Source organism: Lithobates pipiens, unplaced genomic scaffold, assembly GCF_037356315.1.
Source record: "Lithobates pipiens isolate NorthernLeopardFrog02 unplaced genomic scaffold, aLitPip1_a1.2 Scaffold_22, whole genome shotgun sequence".
NCBI classification, from domain to species: domain Eukaryota; kingdom Metazoa; phylum Chordata; class Amphibia; order Anura; family Ranidae; genus Lithobates; species Lithobates pipiens.
In genome coordinates, this window is record NW_027507784.1 from 316,112,684 (window position 1) to 316,135,027 (window position 22,344).

General features: G+C 40.5%; 1 protein-coding gene across 3 annotated transcripts in view; it reads left to right on the plus strand.

Annotated features, from left to right (window-relative positions):
- The first annotated feature begins 6,874 nt into the window (after positions 1–6,874).
- The window catches only part of CACNA1H (calcium voltage-gated channel subunit alpha1 H), a 364,555-nt gene continuing 349,085 nt past the window's right edge, over positions 6,875–22,344 (plus strand). For 2 of the 3 annotated variants that reach the window (XM_077449411.1, XM_077449413.1), the window contains exon 1: positions 6,875–7,379. In XM_077449411.1, the coding sequence (XP_077305537.1) occupies positions 7,287–7,379 (93 nt within the window). In that variant the 5' untranslated portion in view covers positions 6,875–7,286. The remainder of the gene's footprint in view (positions 7,380–22,344) is intronic. The other variant, XM_077449412.1, reaches the window with a different exon arrangement.

Genomic DNA, 22,344 nt, shown 5'->3' on the forward strand with positions numbered 1-22,344 from the left:
GTCATGAAAATAACACAGAATACGGCACAGACACTGAGCGCATAGGGCCCTAAATGTCGCTACTACCCGGTACAGCGTTCAACCCGGTCCATAGACCATGAGAAGCCAAAATCCCATATGCAAGGGGCCTCAGGATAAAAGGTAATGTATGGTGAAGGTGATAGAACACATCGTCCTGCAGCTGCACTGAGCGCTCTGGTGTGAATGTAGCCAGGTGGAGAATTTTCTCATAGTACAGAAAACACTTCACACATGATGGTAAAACTCTGCTTGTGTCAGGAAGGCCTTCCAATGCCCCGAATTGCTCATTGTTACTAATAATCCTCTACGCTATATGAGCGTTGCCAGGGGCCAAATGCCGGAAAGTGCGTCATCACTCGTCTTTATTGTGCTGTCCAACTTGGTGCGGGCGCTTCCAAGGCCTAAAGGGGCATTCATAATCCAACAGAAGGATTTCATCTGTATGTCTGCTTACAGTCATTTCTTTCTTTCGCATATTCCTTTCTTTCTTTCTTTCTTTCTTTCTTTCTTTCTTTCTTTCTTTCCTTCCATGTTTAGGAACTTTCTTTCCACCCCTTCTTCCCTCAGTTCTCTCTGCCTTCATCCCTTCCTTCCTTCCTTCCTTCCTTCCTTCCTTCCTTCCTTCCTTCCTTCCTTCCTTCCTTCCTTCCTTCCTTTTTATACTAAGCCTTTTGTATTTTTCTTTCTTTCTTCCTTCCTTTCCTGCAATCTTTCTTTCTTTCTTTTTTTCTTTCCTTCCATGTTTAGGAACTAAAAAACAACAGTTTCTAAATGTGTACATTTAGTTTCTATAACTATCTTTTTGTACATAGCTACAATAGCTTTCCTTTCTTTCTTTCTTTCTTTCTTTCTTTCTTTCTTTCTTTCTTTCTTTCTTTCTTTCTTCCTTCCTTTACAAGTTTAGAAACTAAAAAACAATAGTTTCTAAATGTGTACATTTAGTTTTAAAACGCAGTTCCGCCTAATTTTTTTTTTTTTTAAAGTCAGCAGCTACAATTACTGCAGCTGCTGACTTTTAAAATAAGGACACTTACCTGTCCAGGGCACCCACAATGTCACCACCCGACATCTGTCCCTCGGCTCTCGAGTGGTGGCACCACCATCTTCGGTAAGGGAGTCGGGAAGTGAAGCCATGTGGCTTCACATCCCTGTTCCCTACTGCGCATGCGTGACTCGCGCTGCACAATCCCACTGGTCCCCACTGTCTTTTGGGACCTGTGTGTCTCCCAGAAGACTGCAGGGGGAATGGAGGAGGCGCTGGAAATGGCATAGATACCCACGGGTGGCTCGACTATCTATGCCCAGAAGTGGGAGCAAAATACCTGTATGAGACAGGTTTCTGCTACCCCCTTCCCCCTGAAAGGTGCCAAATGTGACACCGGAGGGGGGGAGGAATCCCAAAAAGCGGAAGTTCAATTTTTGGGTTGAACTCCGCTTTAATAACTATCTTTTTGTATATACTTTCCTTCCCTTCTTCCCTCAGTTATCTCTGCCCTCATTCTTTCTTCCTTCCTTTTTACACTAAGCCTTTTGAATCTTTCTTTCTTTCTGTTTTGGTGACAGGTGTGATTTCCCCTCAGTTCCTCACCTGTGACCTGTCTATATACACACGTAAATAAAAACCTAACTTAGGGTTTACATCTTACTGCAAAAAAAAAAAAAAAGTTTGGCTTAGACCTACAGTGACAATTTTCGAGTGAATTTGAATGCAACAGATAGTAGCAGGAATGTACCTCAAGACAACTCAGTGTGTGTGTGGCTGCTGCAACTTCATTTTAATATAGAAAAGACAAAAAGTCACTTGAGTTGTCCTGTTGCAGCCTAGTGAAGTGTGAACAATCCCTAAGAAGTGACACTGTATGTGCGCCAGGGATGGAGAGCAGCCAGCTCATGTCTGACTATATAATCGTAGTGCGATGGGACACATAGAGATACACAAGCCTGATTGGTGACAGGTGGGGAAGATATTAATAGGTGGATGGTTGGACAGTATGTGATGTTTTGTAAGCTCTGCCTTGATTTAATCAAATATTACAAACACTTTTATAGGCCAAAGATAGAAGCACTGCACATTATTGTCTTTGCATTGTGCTTAGGATGTTCCAATATAGGAAACCTTTCCTAGATGAGTTATATCCTAGAGCTGAACTCCAGGCACACAAACTTACATTTAAATATATTTCTGAACAGTCACAAACAATACAAATCTTCTCTTCATGCACTATAAACCTTTACAAACCAAGATATTACTTGTTAAATGTAATAATGACATCATGAGCTGTGGGAGGGGCCCAGCAGGTTCCACCCACTATAGACTGCATAGTAAAACTACAGGAGGGGGCGGAGACAAGACCGGTCACCCTGCACAAGGGGAGAGAGCAGCAGTGAGTGGTCTTTATCACAGGAAGCTCCGGCACAGAGGGAAAGTCTCACACTGGATTACTGCACAGATGTGGAAGATATACACAAAGAACATCAAGATTCAAGGAAGAATACATGTGGCAAATGTATTTAGACAATACTTGCTTATACCAGAGTTCAGCTTTAAAGTGTATCTAAAGCCAAATTTATTTTTCTTTTTGCATTTAGCGTGGAGAGATAAAACCACTGTCAGTGCTTTGTTATCACTGAGGATAAAGGACCATGTACTCTTGCCATTGATAGGAAGGAGGTGCGCATGCACTTAGTTATCATTATCACTATCCTTCTGACATGGGTGAAATGGGGGGACACTTGCCCTTTGTTATCACAAGGGATGAGGGGCCATTAACTACTGACATGGGTGGGATGTGGGTACATATGAACTTAGTTATCACTGGAGATGGAGGGCTATGTCCTTCTGACATGGGTTGGGTGTGGGCACATATGGACTTTGTTATGACTGGGAATGGAGAGCCATGTCCTTCTGTCACGGGTGGAATGGGAGCACACATGCACTTTGTTATCAGGAGGGATGAGGGGCCATTTACTTTTGATGTTGGTGGGCCTGGAATAAGGATGTGCAGGTATTATGTTATCACTAGGGGTAGAGAGTTATGTCCTTCTGACATGAGTGGTATGGGGTTTCACATGCTGTTTTTTGTCACTGGACATGGAGGGCCATGTACTCCTGATGTTGATAGGGCTAGGACACATTTGTGCCTTGTTATGCCTTGTTCCTGTCATTTGTGCCTTGTTATCACTGATGATGAGGGACTGAGTAATCCTGACGTTGGCTAGCTTGAGAAGGGGACGCACATGTGCTTTGTTATCACTCAGGATGGAGGGCCACATCCTCCTGACATGGGCGGCATGGGGGCACCATTTTGCTTTGCTATCCTTAGGGATAAGGGAACATGTACTTCTGAAGTTGGTGAATGTGGGATGGGGGCGCAAATGCCCTTTGTTATCACTGGGGGTGGAGGGCCTGATACTCATTATGTTGACTGGGCTGGGGCACACATGTGCCTTGTTATCACAGGTGATGAGGAGCTGTGTAATCCTGGTGTTGGCTAGGTTGACATGGGGGAGCGCATGTGCTTTATAATCGATAGGGATGAGGGATGTACTAATGACGTAGGTGGTCCTGGGACCAGGGCAGGTCTGTGCTTTGTTATAATTCTTAATGATGGACTGTGTAATCCTGACACTGGCAAACTTGAGATGTGTTTTGTTATCACTGAGCATAAAGAACTACGTACTCTGGAGGTGAGCAGGTCTGGTAAGGGGGTGCACACGCACTTTGTTATCACTGGGGATGAGGGACAATGTACTCCTGACTTGGTTAGTCATGTGATGTCTACAGTTCATGCTCCCAGCTCCCCACAGCCAGAAGTTTTAGGAAGCAGCATTAAGTCATAAGAAGCTATTATGACAACAAATTGTACGAAATTGGGGAAATTATAAAAAAATACTGGATGCTGGAGTTTTCCTTGTTGGAAGCAATGGGATTCATACTACTTTAAAAGTTTTGGTGATTAGTCCTTGATCCCAATGGAAAGGCCTAGTCTCCCCCGTGTCCACAGATCTTTCCATCTGTATTTTCCCATATGAGAGGATACAGATTATATGTTCCAGCATGCCTGCTACACAATACTAATGAGAGGCCCAATTAACAGACATCCGCTCTTCTGCAATTCATGTGAGGACTGGTGAAAGGTGCTGCCGGTGGAGCCATTATGTACCATACAATTATACTTCTATATGTGTTTTTGCACATGGGGGCTGTAAATGCATCTTGTTACATGCTCTAGTATAAAGTATATCTAAGGCCAAAACCTTTTTGAGTTTTCAATTAAAATCCTTCATCAGTGCTTGGATGCTGATAGTAAATGGGAAAATACTGAACAAACTGGAACATAAACGATAGGATTTGGCGCTAGTATGGCTTGCCAATTTGGCTGCTTGCCCTGTGACCTGAACCAGCCAATTGTTTATGTCACAATTTGTTGTCTGGTATTCTCCCTGTAGGCATCCAAGTTCTAATGAAGGGGAGCATTGAGCTCTGTTATGAGAAATAAAGATTTACTGGACTTACACTATATCTAAAGGGCTCTCACTCTACATTCTTCAGACCACTCGAGGGACCCCCAAGGATACTTCAGTTGACCAAGAACTGCCTAAAAATTTTTGATTCAAAGTCTTATTCGTCTTGGTTCGGGTTTAGTGCTCTACCATCATAACCGTCCTGCCCAATTCCATGTAATTTTTTGTTGTTGTAGTGAAATGCATTAGGTTGTTATTATTTTGTAGTATACTGACATCTAGTGGCAGTTTTGGCCCAGTACATCTTGTTTACTTATGTGATTTTGGCATCTTCCTCTGTTTTCCTCTTCTGTTTAGTGATAGTTAGTTTAGCCCTGTGACACACCTTGGCACCCCTCTTGAGCGCTTCCATCAGTATACAGCTTCCTCCAGGAACCAGGTATTAGAGCTGAATATAGCACCCAAGGACGAGACAACACTGGCTTAGGTGCAAATTGGAACTGACTTTATTGTAAGCTCACACAACATATATATACCACACAATCAGATAAGAGCTTGATCAGGTTATACAAACAGTAAAATAATTAACATAGCTAAGGAACAGCCAACATAAAAATAAACATTAATCTAATTAAACAGTAAGCAAACTGGTCACCTAGAGAAGCCTAAGTGACTCAGTGCCCACCCAAGCCGTATAGCACCAGTTCCCCAGTAAGAAAACCTAGGGCTGTTCAAATCTCTAAAGGACAGACAGACAAAAAACATAGATGACACAATTAAAAATGGGAATTCACACCTAGGAGGAAAAATTATACCATGGGAGAAAGACACCTTAGTAAACGGATTATAGCAGGAGACTGCAGCATCAGGTTGTTTTAAGCTGATTATATTAACATCTGATCTGAGTCTCACAGTATAGGAGGTGGTGAACCAGTCATTGCTAAATTGGACACAAAGGCCCCAAATCTGTATCCAGGTCCTAGTTTCCCAGAGTCCGTGTGTTACAGGGGACATGGACCTGAATCCAAGGCTAGACTACTCCAAGGGTACCGCAGGCACCCCCCACCCCTTCTCCAAGAATAGAGCTCCCTCAAAAGCCAGAGCTAGGGTTGCCACCTGTCTGGGTTTTGAATTGTGTTCGGGGTTTCAGGTGGACTGAAACCCGGACACATTATTCAGACCAGGCAAGTAACCAAGATAGTCGCAAACAAATCTGTTGCCATCCAGGAGCTGCGGGCGGCTGTCTAGGGGCAGGTTTCGACATCACTGGGGGGCAGGGAGATGTCAGCACCGCATTACTACTCTCCTTGGGGCACCCAAATATGCCCCAGGCCACAAAAGTGTTCGGGTTTAGCTTGAAGAAAAGGTGGCAACCCTAGCTAGAGCCCATATTCAGGAATCAAGAGGCTACCCTGCAATCCCCTCCAAAAGCCCCTGTCCTGGTTGGTTCTGACACAAGCCCTATCTAGACCCTCCCCGCTTCTTGCAAGTTCCCTTGGTTGGTTAATCACAGAAGCAGTGGTTAGGAAAGTTATCTTCTTACAGTTTAAAAGACTTGAAAAATAGTCTCTTTACTGCAATTATTTGAAGAATAATTGCATTGGATTTAGCTTCTGTGTCTTATTGAAGAGTTAAGCTACCTGTGGATGGTGCAAAGTCTGCAGGTGCCCATACTGTCCAGACAGACTGGGTCTAAGGAGGTAAGTCAATGCATAAAACAGCATTTGAAACAGAACAATATGTAACGAAATATGAACACAGAAGACACACTGGTCTGTTTGAGCTTACTGCCCACCAACATGCAGGAAACATTGAAAGTGCTCAGATACAGTGAGAGTATTTGGTATGAAAATCCATATTCTATGTGATTTGTAATATGCAAGTTATTATGAGCACGAGCGCGCCAGCTCATTCGTTAGCACCACATCCCAGAAATAGATAATGAAAAGGCACAGAAATTCGGACTTTATAGGTGCAAATAAATTTGAAAGAAATATCAAATATAATGTATAAAACATTCCTTTATTTTAAACAACAAGATAAAATGTAATTAATCGGAAAGAAGAATGAAACAAAAACACAACAAATCAACATATTAAATTAGATCAAAACATTCTTTTGATCTAATTTAATATGTTGATTTGTTGTGTTTTTTTGATAGAAGGCATTGTATGTTATAAACGACCAGCATCCCCTGAGGAAGCCCGTTTTATGGGTGAAACATGTTGGGAAGTCCATCACATATTGCTGTGTTGTTGAAGCTGTAAATCAATCAATTGTACTAGCCATTATTTGTATCTCCATTTTCCTCATTCATTCTTCCTTCCAAATGAAATTTTATCTTGCTGTTTAAAATAAAGGAATGTTTTATACATTATATTTGATATTTCTTTCACATTTATTTGCACCTACAAAGTCCCAATTTATGTGCCTTTTTATTATGTGATTTGTAAACTGTATATTTTAATTATTAATACATTCAAAAGATGACTGGATGAGTCTATAGTCATAAAAAATATAGAAAATATGTTTAAAGGAGACATGGATGGTTTGGAAGTCTTTCCAATACTGAAGCATCTTGGGACATTAATCACAGACCACAAACCATCTAATCTAGCGGCAGCATATAACAAATAATCAGAAACAGATGTAATCTTGATGCTTTGTGTCTTGTAGGTAGTAATGTGATTCATGTATAATGTGTATTCTCTGTTGTGCTCTCCACTCTCCCCAAACCCTCCTCAATATACAAAACCGTTCTCCTTAACTCCATCCTCTCCACGTGGTTCGAGCACTTCAGCATGCTGGTCATTTTGCTGAACTGCGTCACCCTTGGGATGTTCCAGCCCTGTGAAGACGTGGAATGTTTGTCGGAGAGATGCACCATTCTGGAGGTAAGAGGACCTGTCATGCAACATTGAACAGATACTACAGTTACAGTCAAAGTGCATTAGAAGGAGTGGAAGGAGCAAGGCGTAAAGTGTATTTCCACCTTTACATCTTCACACACCACCACTATATGTTATTTATCTTTTCCCCAGGGTAGATAAAAATCGATGATTTAAAAAAAAAAAACAGTTTTTTATTTTTTATTTAAATCAGGTTTTATTTTTATCAAATTTATTTTAATAAATGGATTGGGGGCACACATGCACTTTATTATCAGGAGGGATGAGGAGCCATTTACTTTTGATGTTGGTGGGCCTTGGATAAGGATGTGCAGGCATTATGTTATCACTAGGGCTAGAGAGCCATGTTCTCCTGATTGTATGGGGTTTCACATTCTGTTTTTTATCACTGGGCATGGAGGGCCATGTACTCCTGATGTTGATGGGGCTATGGCACATTTGTGCCTTGTTATCACTGATGATGAGGGACTGTGTAATCCTGACGTTGGCTAGCTTGAGAAGGGGAAGCACATGTGCTTTGTTATCACTCAGGATGGAGGGACACGTCCTCCTGACATGGGCGGCATGGGGGCACATGTGCTTTGCTATCCCAGGAATGAGGGAACATGTACTTCTGATGTTGGTGAACATGGGACGGGGGTGCGAATGCCCTTTGTTATCACTGGGGGTGGAGGGCCCTATACTTCTGATGTTGACGGTGCTGGGGCACACATGCGCCTTGTTATCACTAATGATGAGGAGCTGTGTAATCCTGGCATTGGCTAGGTTGACATGAGATAACATGCACTGCATTCACACAATTTCATAGTAACCATGAGATAAAATAAAGTTCAGGAATATTCCTTTATCCCATTGTTTTGCAAATCTATGTACACTACAAACTGTATGATTGTATGAAGAGAAATGCATCTGTACCAGGCTTTAAGTATGAGGATGCAGGGCATGCAGTAAAAATGAAAGTGAAACCTTCTAAGCAGTTTATAAACCCTGTGATTTTTCTGCACTCGGCTTGAAGTGCTTTATTCCTTCCTTGAGGAGCAAAATGGCAGCAGGTGCTAAAAGAGACCCAGTTTGGGAATATTTACTAACCTGACAGCTTATTATTATAAATAGGAAACCTTCATTTTGTTTGCAAATATTAAATATTCTAACTACCAGCAAGAACAAGTCTACATTTTAAGGGCACCTGTCATTTCAGATCCATCATGGCAGCGCCTGTTAGCAGGAATCCACTCACCTGCTGCCGTCACGTCCCTCACCTTGTTGTGTCACTGCCGCACCACCAGCCGTCCCATTAAAGTGAATGGGACTGTCAGTGAGTCAACAGCAGGTCAGAGGAGAAGCGGCTGCGGGACAGAGATGACAGTTGCTCTTTAAAAATTATGATTTAAATTGAGTTGATTTAAATCAAGTCTTTTTACTAGTGATATAAATCATGATTTGAAAACGTGATTTAAATCGACTTGATTTAAATCAAATCCACCCTGCTTTTCCCATTCACATAGAATATCTAAAAATAATTTCTTACCTTTCTAGTCGTTTCTTTGAAGCAGATATATTACAAGTACAGTAGGAATCTATGGACAGATTTTAACGTTTAGATTTGCAACCTGTGACGTGTCCCAGAAGATTGCAGGGAGGGAGATGGAGAGGAGAACTTCCGTTCGAGTCGCCTAGACCAGTGATTCTCAACCCTGTCCTTAAGTACCCCCAACAGGCCATCTTTTGGGAATTTCTCTCAGATAGAATAGCTGTCTAAAATACCAAGCCATTGACACTCATTTAAAGCACCCGTGCAAGATAAAGGAAAACCTGCAAATATGGCCTGTTGGGGGTACTTGAGGACTGAGTTGAAATCCACTGGCCTAGACGGCCCGAGCAGAAGTGGGAAATGGGTACCTGTCACAACTAGGTACCCACTCCCCCCCACCCCCCAAAAAAATGACATGCCAAATGTGGCATAGACGGGGGTGAGGAGGCCTAAAAGTGGAAGTATCGCTTTTGGGTGGAACTCCACTTTAAGTCTAATTATTCTTAATACTTTTAATCCGCCATGGTTCGGTCAATTGATCCTGCAGCTCTAGCACAGGGGGCACGTGACAATAGCTGAGAACAGTGACGTCACTCATAGGCTCCCATGTCCCAGCTGTTGTCAGTGCTCCCTCTTCTCCCCTGCAGCAGCTGCTCACTGACACAGGGCAGCCAGAGCTGCGGGATCAGATGACTAAAAATAGGAAAGTACATACATATTTTTTAAACAGGTTAGGCAGGACAGGTAGGAGGGGGAGGGAATATATTTAAGAATAGTTATGCCCTGTACACATGGTCAGACATTCCGACAACAAAATCCATTGGATTTTTTTCGACGGGTTTTTGTGCCAAACTTGCGTTGCATACACACACGGTCGGACAACGTTGTTGGAAAATCTGATCGTTCTGAGCGAGGTGACGTCAAACACGTACGTCAGGACTATAAATGGGCCAGTAGCCAATAGCTTTCGTCTCTTAGTTTATTCTGAGCATGCGTGGCACTTTGTCCGTCTGAATTTTCTACACACGATTGGAATTTAGGCAATCGGATTTTGTTGTCGGAAAAATTTTAGATCCTGTTCTCAAACTTTGTCCGATGGAGCCCACATACGATTGGATTTTCCGACAACACAATTCGATCGCACATTTACCATCAGAAATTCAGACCGTGTGTACAGGGCATTAGACTTTTCTTCCACTTTAAGCCTTTATTAGGACATACAGTGTACAGCTCTAGTTTGCAACTGATAAAAAGATCTGCCAGCACAGTACAGACAGGGTTAATTATGGTAAACATAACTCCCCGGCCCCCCTCTTTAAATTACATAGGAGAAGATAGGAAGACATTTTAAGCACATATAAAGGTAAGAAGCCATTTTTATTTGTATTTATTTTATTTTTATTTAATTTTGTTAATTTTGTTATTTTATATAACAAATATAAAGCAGGTTATCCCAGTTTGGCTGCAAAAGTGAATATACACTTTAAGGTCATTGTAAAGGCTAAATGTTTTCTTTTAAAGATAACAAACAGAGAATGCATTAAGATAAAAAATAAAATATAATAACGAAAGCCTTTAGAACCACTTTAAGTCTGAGGATACTTAAATCTGACCTTCAGTCACCAGCCCGGGCTTTTATCCAAAAGTACAAAGTCTATTTGTCTTCCACTGGTATCTAAACCTAAGTTCCTTTTTTTTAATCACATGTTCCGTTGATGGATATTTACTGTACAAATCTACATTAATACATTCTTGAAGCCCCAATATCCATTTAGCAAAGGCATTGTACTGTGGGCAAAGCAAGGTACCAGTACATCGCTGCCTGCTTCCAGGTTTAGGGCGCACGCAGGGGCTGATTGTACACAGCGGGAACCCGTCAGCAAGCCCCGGGCAATGATTCAGGGCTGGGATGTGCTGATCAGCTGTGTACAATCACATCCGTGAGCTCTGTGTTGACATTCAACACAGAGCTCTGTACACAGGGAACAATCTCTGTGTTTCTCAACCCTGCAAATCTCAGACAAGCTTTAAACAGTTCTGGACTTTGAGTATAACAGAAAATAAAAGAATATAATGTAATAGAGTAAAACAGAACAAATTAGAATGGAATAGAATAGATTAAAAAAAATAATATAATAAAATAGAATATAACGATTTTCTGAAATTCGAATAGAAAAGAATAGAATAGAATTATATATATATATATATATATATATATATATATATATATATATATGAATAGAATAGAAATAATATATCCATTTCCCAAAATTCAAATAGAATCAATTCACATTTGAATAGAATGGATTAGAATAGAATAGAAAATAACAGACTATTATAGAAAAAAAAAACAATAGATTCCATTTTTTTCAATTCTATTCTTTTTCTATGTCTTTATTCTATTCTGTGCTATTCTTTTCTATTGTATTATTTTATGTTATATTCTATTCTATTATTTTTTTCAATTCTATGCTTTTCTATTTTTATGTATTCAAATTCAAATGTATTCTATTTGAAATTTGAATTTCAGAAGATAGTTATATTCTTTCTATTTTATTCTATTCTTTTTTATTGTATTCTATTTGTTTCTACTCTATTCTATTCTATTCTTTTATTTTCTGTTTTATTCTATTTTTTTTCTATTCTATCTCTTTATTTTCTACTCTCTATTTTATTCTCTTTGGAAATTGGAAAACTATTCGAATTCAAAAACTTTTTGAATTCAAATTGCAAAACTATTCGAATTCGAAAACTTTTCAAATTTGAATTTGAAACGATTTGAAATAATTTGAATTTGAAACGATTCGAATTCGAAAACTATTCAAAATTGATTTGAAAATTATTCAAATTGATTATAATTCTTTTTTTCGCTATTTATTTCGGATTTTTTTAAATTTGGTACTATTGTAATTCGTAAATTCAAATTGCAAAACGACTTGAATTCAAAAACTTTTCAAATTTGAATTTGAAACAATTTGAATTTGAAACGATTCGAATCAAATTGATTTGAAAATTATTCAAATTGATTATAATTCTTTTTTTTCGCTATTTATTTCAGATTCTTTTAAATTTGGTACTATTGTAATTCGTAAATTCGAATACATCCAAATCTCAGAAAAACTGAAATTTGTCAGAATTTCAATTCGGAACGAAGCAAACTGCATCGAGTATATAGGCTGATTACACTCTCACAGACACTCAGGGATTTTTATATCTTTATAGATGAGGACAGCATCATGCAGATATGATTTATAGGAACTAGACAGCAGCAGGATGCCTTGGCACAAAAAAAAAAAAGAAATAACAGAAACTTCAGTCTTTGCTTTGCCCTTGTTGCAGTGTCACCAGCGAGTTGTCAAGGTTGATTTTACAGCTGTTTAAACTTTCTCTGCCCAGGTGGCTGCGGCAGGTATTCCCCTATCTGGCTGCCATCAAAACAAGTGTGCGGAATGTTCCACTCTGGCACATGTCTTGTGGGAACGCGGTTTATATTTAAATCCCATACAGAAATAGAACATAGCATTATATATTATTAACAACAACAACGCAGCAACCAATCCCATCCGTGGAAGCATGCCGACTCCTGACCCACCAGGGAAAAAGATCATTCAAAGCTCAACTCCAGGCAGATAGAAAAGACACAAATGGGCACAGCTTTATATTCAATTAGACATCATTACATGGATTTATTTTAATACAATTAATGTAAGCACCTGACTTTGACATGATAGAGTATACAAATGCCACCCTTGGTGAGGTGTCCTTTCACTTCCTATTGTTTCTTTGGGACAGGAAGTGAAAGGAAATCTCACCAAGAGGTTTCCTTTCACTTCCTGTCCCAAAGAAACAACAGGAAATGAAAGGAAATCTCTGAGTGAGGGGAAATTTGCTTTTTGTTGTCACCGCAACAGGTGTCCCTGTAGGCAGATTTGCCCTCTATTCCTGTTCTGGTGACAACAGTCCAATCTTGGATATCCTGTGATGAGATAGCCAAAGTTTGATTGTTGTCACCAGAACAGGAATAGAGGAAACATCTGCCTATAGGGACACCTGTTTTGGTGACAACAAAAAGCGGATTTCCCCTCACTTTTCTTTTACTTCCTTTGTTTCTTTGGGACAGGGAGTGAAGGGAAATCTAACCAAGGGTGGCATAAGTCAAAGTCAGGTGGTCCCCAGGGCAAGCAGTAAAGGTGAATTCCCCTAATGGGGACACACACACAGCACAATTGAGAAGTGTAGGTGATATTAAAAGAAAAAAAAAATACATAAAAACATAATAAAATCAAGGGATAAATAAAAATACATAAACAGGGGTCTTCAGAATGTATCCATTCCAAGCTAATGTACAACAATTAAAATTCTTTTTTAGAATTAGCAATTCAAAAATAAAACCCCAAACCAATATATATATATATATACATACCCTACTTTTAAGTACACAATGGGGTTTATTTACTAAAGCTGGAAAGTGCAGAATCAGGCTCACATCTGCATAGAAACCAATGAGCTTCTAACCCCAGCTTGTTCAATTAAGCTTTGGTAATAAAACCTGGAAGCTAATTGGTTTCTATGCAGAAGTGAGCCTGATTTTGCACTTTTCAGCTTTAGTAAATAAACTTAATTGTGTACTTAAAAGTGGGGTATGCCTGTATGTGTGTATATATATTTAATGTAGTAGTTTGTATGGATATGCGTCAGTGGAAAAGACCGACACTAGGCTGCACACAAAAAGGCTAGCCAAAAGGAGCCCAGGGACAGGGCCACAAGGCCGATTTCTGTAAATGACAGAGCTGGGTCTGTGAAGAGTCCCGGGGTGCCTAAATTATCAGGTGTTATCTCGTGAGAAGAGACGTGTTGAGTGACCATATAAACCATATTAACAAAAGTATTGGGACGTCTGCCTTTACACACACATGAACTTTAATGGCATCCCATTCCGTAGGGTTCAATATTGAGTTGGCCCACCCTTTGCAGCTATAACAACTTCAACTCTTCTGGGAAGGCTGTCAACAAGGTTTAGGAGTGTGTCTATGGGAATGTTTGACCATTCTTCTAGAAGCGCATTTGTGTGGTCAGGCACTGATGTTGACGAGAAGACCTGGCTCGCAGTTTCCACTCTAATTCATCCCAAGGGTGTTCTATCGGGTTAAGGTCAGGACTCTGTGCAGGCATGGACCTTGTTTGCGCACTTCCATACATTCCCATAGACACACTCTTAAACCTTGTGAACAGCCTTCCCAAAAGAGTTGAAGCTGTTTTAGCTGCAAATTGTGAGCCAACTCAATATTGAACCCTACCGACTAAGACTGGGATGCCATTAAAGTTCATGTGCGTGTAAATCAGGTGTCCCAATACTTTTGGTAATATAGTATATATGTGTATATATATTTATATACTGTGTATACATGCTACAAAACAGTTTAAAATGATTATGATTTTTAATCTGTCTTGTAGGATATATTTTGGTTTAGTGGGTGTGTTTTTAAATTGATAATTCAAATTTTTAGTATTCTAGTACCGTATTTATCAGTGTATAACACGTGCAGGCGTATAGCACACACCCCAAGTTTAGGAGGGAAGTTTAAGGGAAAAAAACTTACATTTAAATGCCCATCAATGCAGCCTTATCTGTGTCCATTGCAGCCTTGTCAGTGTAGCCTTGCCCCAGTGCAGCCTTGCCAGTGCAGCCTTGCCCCCAGTGTCTATTGCAGCCTTGTTAGTGCAGCCTTGCCCCAGTGCAGCCTTTCCCTAGTGCAGCCTTGCCCCCAGTGTCCATCACTTGGACGATTTAAACTTGGCGGCGCCGAGACTTGCCGGAGCGGAGCGAACGACGCTGTGAGATCGCAGGGACTGGGCAGAGCCGAGATACACATAGCCGAGTGTACTTGTCTCTTCTTGGCTCCGCTCACAGTCACGTCCAGTCCCGCCCTATGATGGACATAACACAGATCCAATGGCGGGACTGGGCGCGACTGTGAGCAGAGCCAAGAAGAGCTGAGTACACTCGGCTATGTGTATCTCGGCAGCGATCACTCCACTCCGCTCACAGTCAGCGGAGATCAGCGGGGGATCAGCGGGGGATCAGTGGGAATCGGTGTATAACACGCACCCACGATTTTCCCCTGATTTTAAGGGGGAAAAGGTGCGTGTTATACGCTGATAAATACGGTATATACTAAGTATTTCTGCATATGTATTTGGAATTGATATACATCTGGTTTCCGAAGCCCCTTCTTCATTCATCACCTGATTCAGCAATAAAAACCCACCAAATTTTTTTCACACTTTTTATGCTAATTGAAACCACAAAAAAGAGTTTTTGTGTTTTAAAAACACTCTACGGCATGCTAAAATTACATATAATAACATTGAGAGGCTACTTTAGCATGCCTTCATTTTTAAAATATTGAGTTGTTGCTGTAACTAAACATTGAGATCAAGCACATCCCGGTTCATAACTCATAAAATAAAATAAATTGTTGTCGCTATGGGGGTGATTTACTAAAGCTGGAGCGTGCAAAATCTGGTGCAGCTCTACATAGTAACCAATCAGCTTCCAAGTTTTTTTTTTTTGCCAAAGCTTAGTTGAAAAATCTGACGTTAGAAGCTGATTGGCTATCATGTAGAGTTGCATCTGATTGTGCACTCCAAGTTTCATAAATCAACCCTAATGTGTGAGCTAGAATTATTCTTTATAGAATTTATTTTCATCTGTGAAGTGTAGATCCAGTGAGAAGAAAGGGGGTGGAGCTTAGTAAAAGGGATTAGCACATAATCAAACTTTCCCCCAAGTGGACTTCCATAGAGAAATAAATGTCAGAAATGGCATCAGTTTGGTTGCTGGGTATACTTGTTATACTTTCCTCTATTTTATTTTTTATTAAAATTAAAAATTTGAAATTCATTGTTCTTTAACCACTTCCTGCACTGCTAAAAATATATAGCTATATATAAGTTACTATAAGTTACCATAGCAGATAGACATAACAAATAACATATTTGATGCTCCTAAAGCATACGTTTCCTGGAAAAAAAAAAATTAAGTGCGAGAATTGCTCAAGGGCATGTACAATAATGTCATCTTGAATGATACCAAGTTCTAGTACCATTCTATGGGGTCGTAGAGTTTACTTTTTATGACGCCATAAAGTGTTGGGCTGAATGACGCCTATTTGTATGCACAAAACAGATTATTTTAAATGGCCGGGGTTTAAGAATTGTTCTCTGGAGACTCATTGTTTGTAGCGTAGACTGCACTTTTTGTTTACCAGCAAGTGATTAGAAGTAGACAGGATGCTTCATATTCCATCGATAACTGCAAAAACCTAGATGACTCCCCATTTCCTCATACACATGTTAAAGTATATTAAAACTTAAAACTATTTTTTTTTTTATAGTTGTAGCTCGGGAATAGGCAACCTAAGGCTGGCGCGCAATGTAATTTTCAGTGGCACTCAAAAGATTGTCATGTGGCATACGAGCTAGCTCAGACTGGTTTACAGAAAATCGAAGGCCCCTGAATATTGCATCCAAGAACTAGACGACACTAGCTTAGGTGCAAACTGCAACTGACTTAATTGTAAATTCACACTGCATATATACCACACAAAATCAGATAATAACATTAACCTAAACAATGCAACCTTTAAATAGTAATATCATTACCACATCTAAGGAACAACCAACATGAACAGTAATCTAATTAAACAGTAAGATAATTAATAGACATGTGCACACTGAAATATTTTGTTTTTCGGAATTTCGTTTTCGTCCGAAAAATAAATTTATTTAGTTACTCCCGAAATTTGTTTTTTATTTATTTATTTTCGTTAAAAAAATGTATTCATCCGAAAATCCAAAATAATTATCTGTTCAATGTACTAAGAAGATTAAACTGTACGACACCGCAATCGAAAATTTCCGGACGAATGTTCCACCTACAAGCTATAGTAGAAATTTTAATGTTGTATGACACTAGTAATAATTATATTTATTAATTATTATTACTAGTTAACCAACATTAGATTTCTTCTATAGCCTATGGGCAGAGCATTTGACCATAAATGTCTACTCGCTGCTTCCTCGAATCTTCATGTCGAATCTTCATGTTGAATCTTTTCTCTCTATGTCGAATAATCTTGGACTAATAGAGTTAGATAAGGCACATTCAACCTTTTTTGCTATTGTCTCTATAATGTCGAATCTTTTCTCTCTATGTAGAATAATCTTGGACTAATAGAGCTAAGGTTAGGCACATTCGACCACAGGTTAAATAGACACAGATTGCTATTGTCAGCGTCATGTCGAATCTCCTATCTGTATCGAACAACGAAAACGAAAATAAAGCATTTGTTTATGTCGGACCTTTCGGTTTTCGGATTCTGCACGTTCAAACGATAAAAAAAATACCCGAAATTCGGACGAAAATGCATTCGGACAAAATCTAATGCACATGTCTACTAATTAACAACTAGTCACCTACACAAGCCTAGGTGACTCAGATCAGTGCCCACCCAGAGAGTTTGGCACCAGTCTTCAAGAAGACCCCGGGCTGTCCAAATCTCATTAACCAACTTTCTTTTCACATACTTCTTTTCACTGAGTTTCAAGTTGGCAGAGACCATCATGGCTTCCTTGACTGTTAAATGTGGTAATGTCATCTTGAATTATATAACAGAGCATCTTCCTAAATGCTTTCAGCTCCCTCAAATGCCAGGGCCCATAGTCATAGAGGCTATCCTGCAGTCCCTTCCAAAAGCCCTTGTCCCGGTTGGGTCTGCCACACACCTCTACTACCTAATGGCCCTGCCCATAGTTCATCTGGGAAGTAATCAGGAGAGCCAATGTAGCCACCCTCTAACAGGAAGTCAGTACACAGGAGCAAAAAAAAAAAAAAGAATCTGGAGATTTGGAGGATGATGAGAGCAAAATAAGGTATTTTTTAGAGTTAAGAATACATAACAGAATATATATTTTTTTAAACCAGGGTTGTGGTCAAGCTACCTTGTTAATTTTCAGGCTGTGATCTTTCATGTACAAAATCTCTTTGCTCATACATGAACCAAAAATCCCACCATAATTTTGCCTGTTTAGAAATCACATACCAGCTTTACCTGCCCCAGTCTGACATTAGGAACACACCTATAGCAATTTCTTCTTATCCACTTAAAGTGACACTAAAGGTTTGGTTAAAAAAAAAAATAACAAACATATCATACTTACCTCCACTGTGCAGCTCATTTTGCACAGAATGGCCCCAAACCTGGTCTTCTGGGGTCCCCCAGCGGCTCTCTCGGCTCCTCCTCACATCAGATAACCCCCTGGAAGAAGCACTCTTCCGGGGGTTACCTTGCGGGCGTGCTCCTGAGTCCAGCATTTGGCGTCCATAGAGGCTGAATGCAGGACTCAGCCCCACCCCACAGCGCCCGCATCATTAGATTTGATTGACAGCAGTGGGAACCAATGGCTGCACTGCTATCAATCTGTCCAAGAGCTGAGAACCCCAGGCTGAGAGAGAGCACGTCCCCGCGGGAGAAGTTTGAGGGTTCAGGTAAGTAAAATGGGGGGACTGGGAGGCCAGTCACTGACAGGTGTTTTTTCACCTTAATGCATAGGATGCGTTAAGGTGAAAAACCTGAATCTTTACAACCCCTTTAAGATAATAAATATTGGCTTTAGACCTAAAGACCTTCAAACAAATCAACGCTTTCAATCAGATTTAGCGGGGACATCACTGTATCGTAATTAGACTATCAGACTACTCTGGGAACTCCCACTAAACGGTTCTCTTTCCAAATGTCAGCCTGAAAAAGAGGCCTGCTTGGTCATACTCCCAAGGTACATTACACTTCTAATTAAAATCAATGTGTTCCAATCTATTAACGGACATAACTAGGGTAATGTGGATTTCCTCAAAGGACTTCTCGGTAAACAAAAAATATATATATACATATTAAACAAAAGGCCACACAGCTGAAAATAAATGTGCAAGTCTTCCTTCGGGAGGCTAAATCCATAAAACAGTCATTTAATCCATTCCTGGACTGCAAAGTTGAATTTGCCAGCTTGTAGCTTGTCAATTAAGTTGTCGTCGGATCTTTGTTTCCCCCTCCGATTGTTAACATGTTTCGTCTCCCAATGTGCTTTGATTTTTTTCCCTTTTTTTTTTCTTTTTGGCTCCCGTCATCTAACAGGCCAAAGCTAAATATATTTCTTGTCTGAAAACGCACACACACGACAGAGGACAAAAGGAAGTCAGGCTTTTGGCAGCCAGCTCGGCAGTTCAAATCACTCCCAAGCAGTGTTTATTGGCAGTGGCTTTAAGGAGAGATTGAAGTTCACGCAAACAGCGGTAATCATGGTTGCCATTGTGGCTAAATATTGTTATCACAACCGCATGTGAATGTTACTTCTTAGAAACAGAGCCATGGATTGGAGGGCTGCAATCTATAACTCCCAAGTAAGCACGAATAATGGGACTCAAAGAGCTTTCATCCTTGTCCAATGTTGTGGATGATACTTTTTGTCATATGAAGAGGATCTGTCATTTTAGGATGGGATATAGCCTGCAAAGAAAAAAAAACAAGAAGGTTTTTTTTTTTTTTTTGGATTACAGTCCCAAAAAGTTCAACTCAAAACAATGGATGGCATAGCTGTCCATGAGAGCACATTTTAGGGGCAGGGGCAATGGAACACATTCGTATTATTGCTCTTCTTTTACTGAGTCCCAACAAAACGAAAAAAACACGGTGAGATTTGCTTTTAAAGAACAAGTATAAAACTTATGCCGCGTACACATGACCGGACTTTCCGGCAGAAAAGGTCTGACGGAACCATTCCGTCGGATATTACGATCGTGTGTGGACTTCATCTGACTTTTTTCTTCAAAAATTCAGACGGATCTAGAAATAGAACATGTTTCAAATCTTTCTGACGGAATACATTTTTATCGGCAAAACTGTTCGTCTGTATGCTGGTCCGACGGACCAAATACGATGTAAGCTATTGGCTACTGGCTATTGAACTTCCTTTTCTAGTCCCGTCGTACGTCATCACGTTCAAAACGAACAGACTTTGGTCTGACCGTGTGTAGGCAAGTCTGTTCGGTCGGAAGTCAATCGTAACTCTGTCGGAAGTCCGTCGGGAAGACTGTCGGACCTTTTCTGACGGAAAGGTGTGACACCCTACCCTGGTGAATGGGATCTTTGTTGAAACACACTAGTGACCTGGCAGCCAATAGTCTTTCATTGGATGGCATAGTCTCTGCATAAGAACACATTTCAGGGGCAGGGACAACGGGACACATATTGTATATATATTACTTTACTTTTACAGCATCCCACAAGAAAAATAGTAGAGTGACATTTCTTTAAAAGAAGAATCATAAAACTTAGAAGCCCCACCAACAGCAAACGGAATCTTCATTGAAACATTCTGGTGACATAGCAGCCAATGGCTATCCTTTGCAGGGCATAGCTCTGCATGAGAGCAAATTTCAGGAGCTGGGACAGTGGCACACAAACATATTATTATTTTACAGCATCCCAAAAATAAATAAAAATAAGGGGACATTTCTTTAAAAGAACAGTCATTAAAACTTAGAAGCCCCACCCCCTGCAAATGGAATCTTCATTGAAACACACAAGTGACCTAGCGGCCAGCGGCAATCCTTTGGAGGGCATAGCTGTGCATGAGAGCAAATGCGATGGAACACATATGTATAGTTCCCCTTCTTTTGCAGAGTTCCATTTTAAACAAACAAAAAAAAAAAATTGCGACATTTGCTTAAAAAGAACAATCATAAAACTTAGAAGCCCCACGGCCGGCAAATGGAATATTCATTGAAACACACTGGTGACCTAGCAGCCAGTGGGCATTCTTTGGATAGCATAGCTCTGCATTAGAAAAGATTTCAGGGGCAGGGAGGATGGGACAAAAAAATATTATTCTTTTTGTTTTACAGTGTCCCATTTTAAAAAAAAGGGTGACATTTGCTTTAAAAGAACATTCATAAAACATAGAAGCCCCACCACCAGCAAATTAAATCTTTGTTGAAACACACTAGCGACCTAGCGGCCAACGCGGGGAAAGCACAGCAGACAGCAAGGGACACAGGCATCCAGCAAACCATAACAATCAATAAAATAAATAATCACTTTCCTATAACTGGATCATTTGTAAACATTATAAATACGTCAGACAGGCAGAAGGGAAAAATGAAATGGAAGGATCCCTCCAAACATAAGTTCTGCAGCTCAGAGCCATATTTCCGCTCAGTTAATCTAATTTACCACCCACTATTGTTTTATAACGCAGGGAAAGTTAAAATTCCAGGGAGGCTGTATATGTCATGAGGTCTTTTAGGTAATAAACACCAAATAAAGATTTTGATTGTTTGGGTATAACTGCCAAAACAAGGGATTTTATGTGATCTCGCACTGAAATAAAACAAAATATTCTGCATTGTTCAGGCAGCTTCCGACATCTTCTAGTTAGTTGCTTTAGGGAAGCAAAATAAATTTGATCGGCATTTCTGGATTTCAAAAGGAAACTTGAGCCATTTTTATCCTTTTAGAAACGCATTTGTAGCCATACCCCCATAGGGGTTGCAGAGACATAGAACAGTCCATACGTTTTTTTTTGGTATTTTATTGAGGGGATTGAATTTGGATGGGAATAGGAAATTATAGGAATGCCCAGAATTATTCAGTGCAAACCGCTTGGGACTACTATATACACTCCAGTCTTCTCTCCAGCACAACTCTTGCTTAAGACCTCTTTCCCTTCACTCCTCCAGCACTTCACTTGCTCCAGACCGTTATTCCCCCAGACTAGCTAGCAGCACATGGTTAAGCCTGACACTAACTCAGTGAATGGCCTTTTATAAGCAGGGACTGTGGGCCCCTATAGTGTAGCAAATAGAACGTTTTTGGTGCTAGCTGTCCTCTTCCCAGATACCGATTCCAGATAGCTTTCTTCAGGCCCTACCAGTCTGACTGCAATGAGCTCTTTCCACTGCCCTTCTCACAGTCCACTCCACTGGTTGAGCACCCATCTCAAACTTTACACTCCCAGTTCTCTCAGGCGGGCCTCCCCAGTCCTCCCGACTGTGCTTCACTCACCAGCCCTTCAGGCTGCGACCAATTGTCCTCCCTGTGTCTCTTAGTAGTGTGTCTCTCCCACTGTCCTCTCCTTGCTCTCTCATGTGCTTCTCTCCCAGGATCTTTTCTCTTCTCCTGGATGCACCAAGCCCAGCCCAAAGTTCCCCCCCCAGACTTGGGAGCACCCTGTAGGCCCCGACAGCCTCCACACTCTCTCACTCCAGCTCTTCCACCCGACAACTCCTCCCCAGCTGAGCTGAACCTGGGTATTTAAGGAGGCCTGCCCCCTGCCAATCCAAGTTGGGAATTGGTCAAGGCT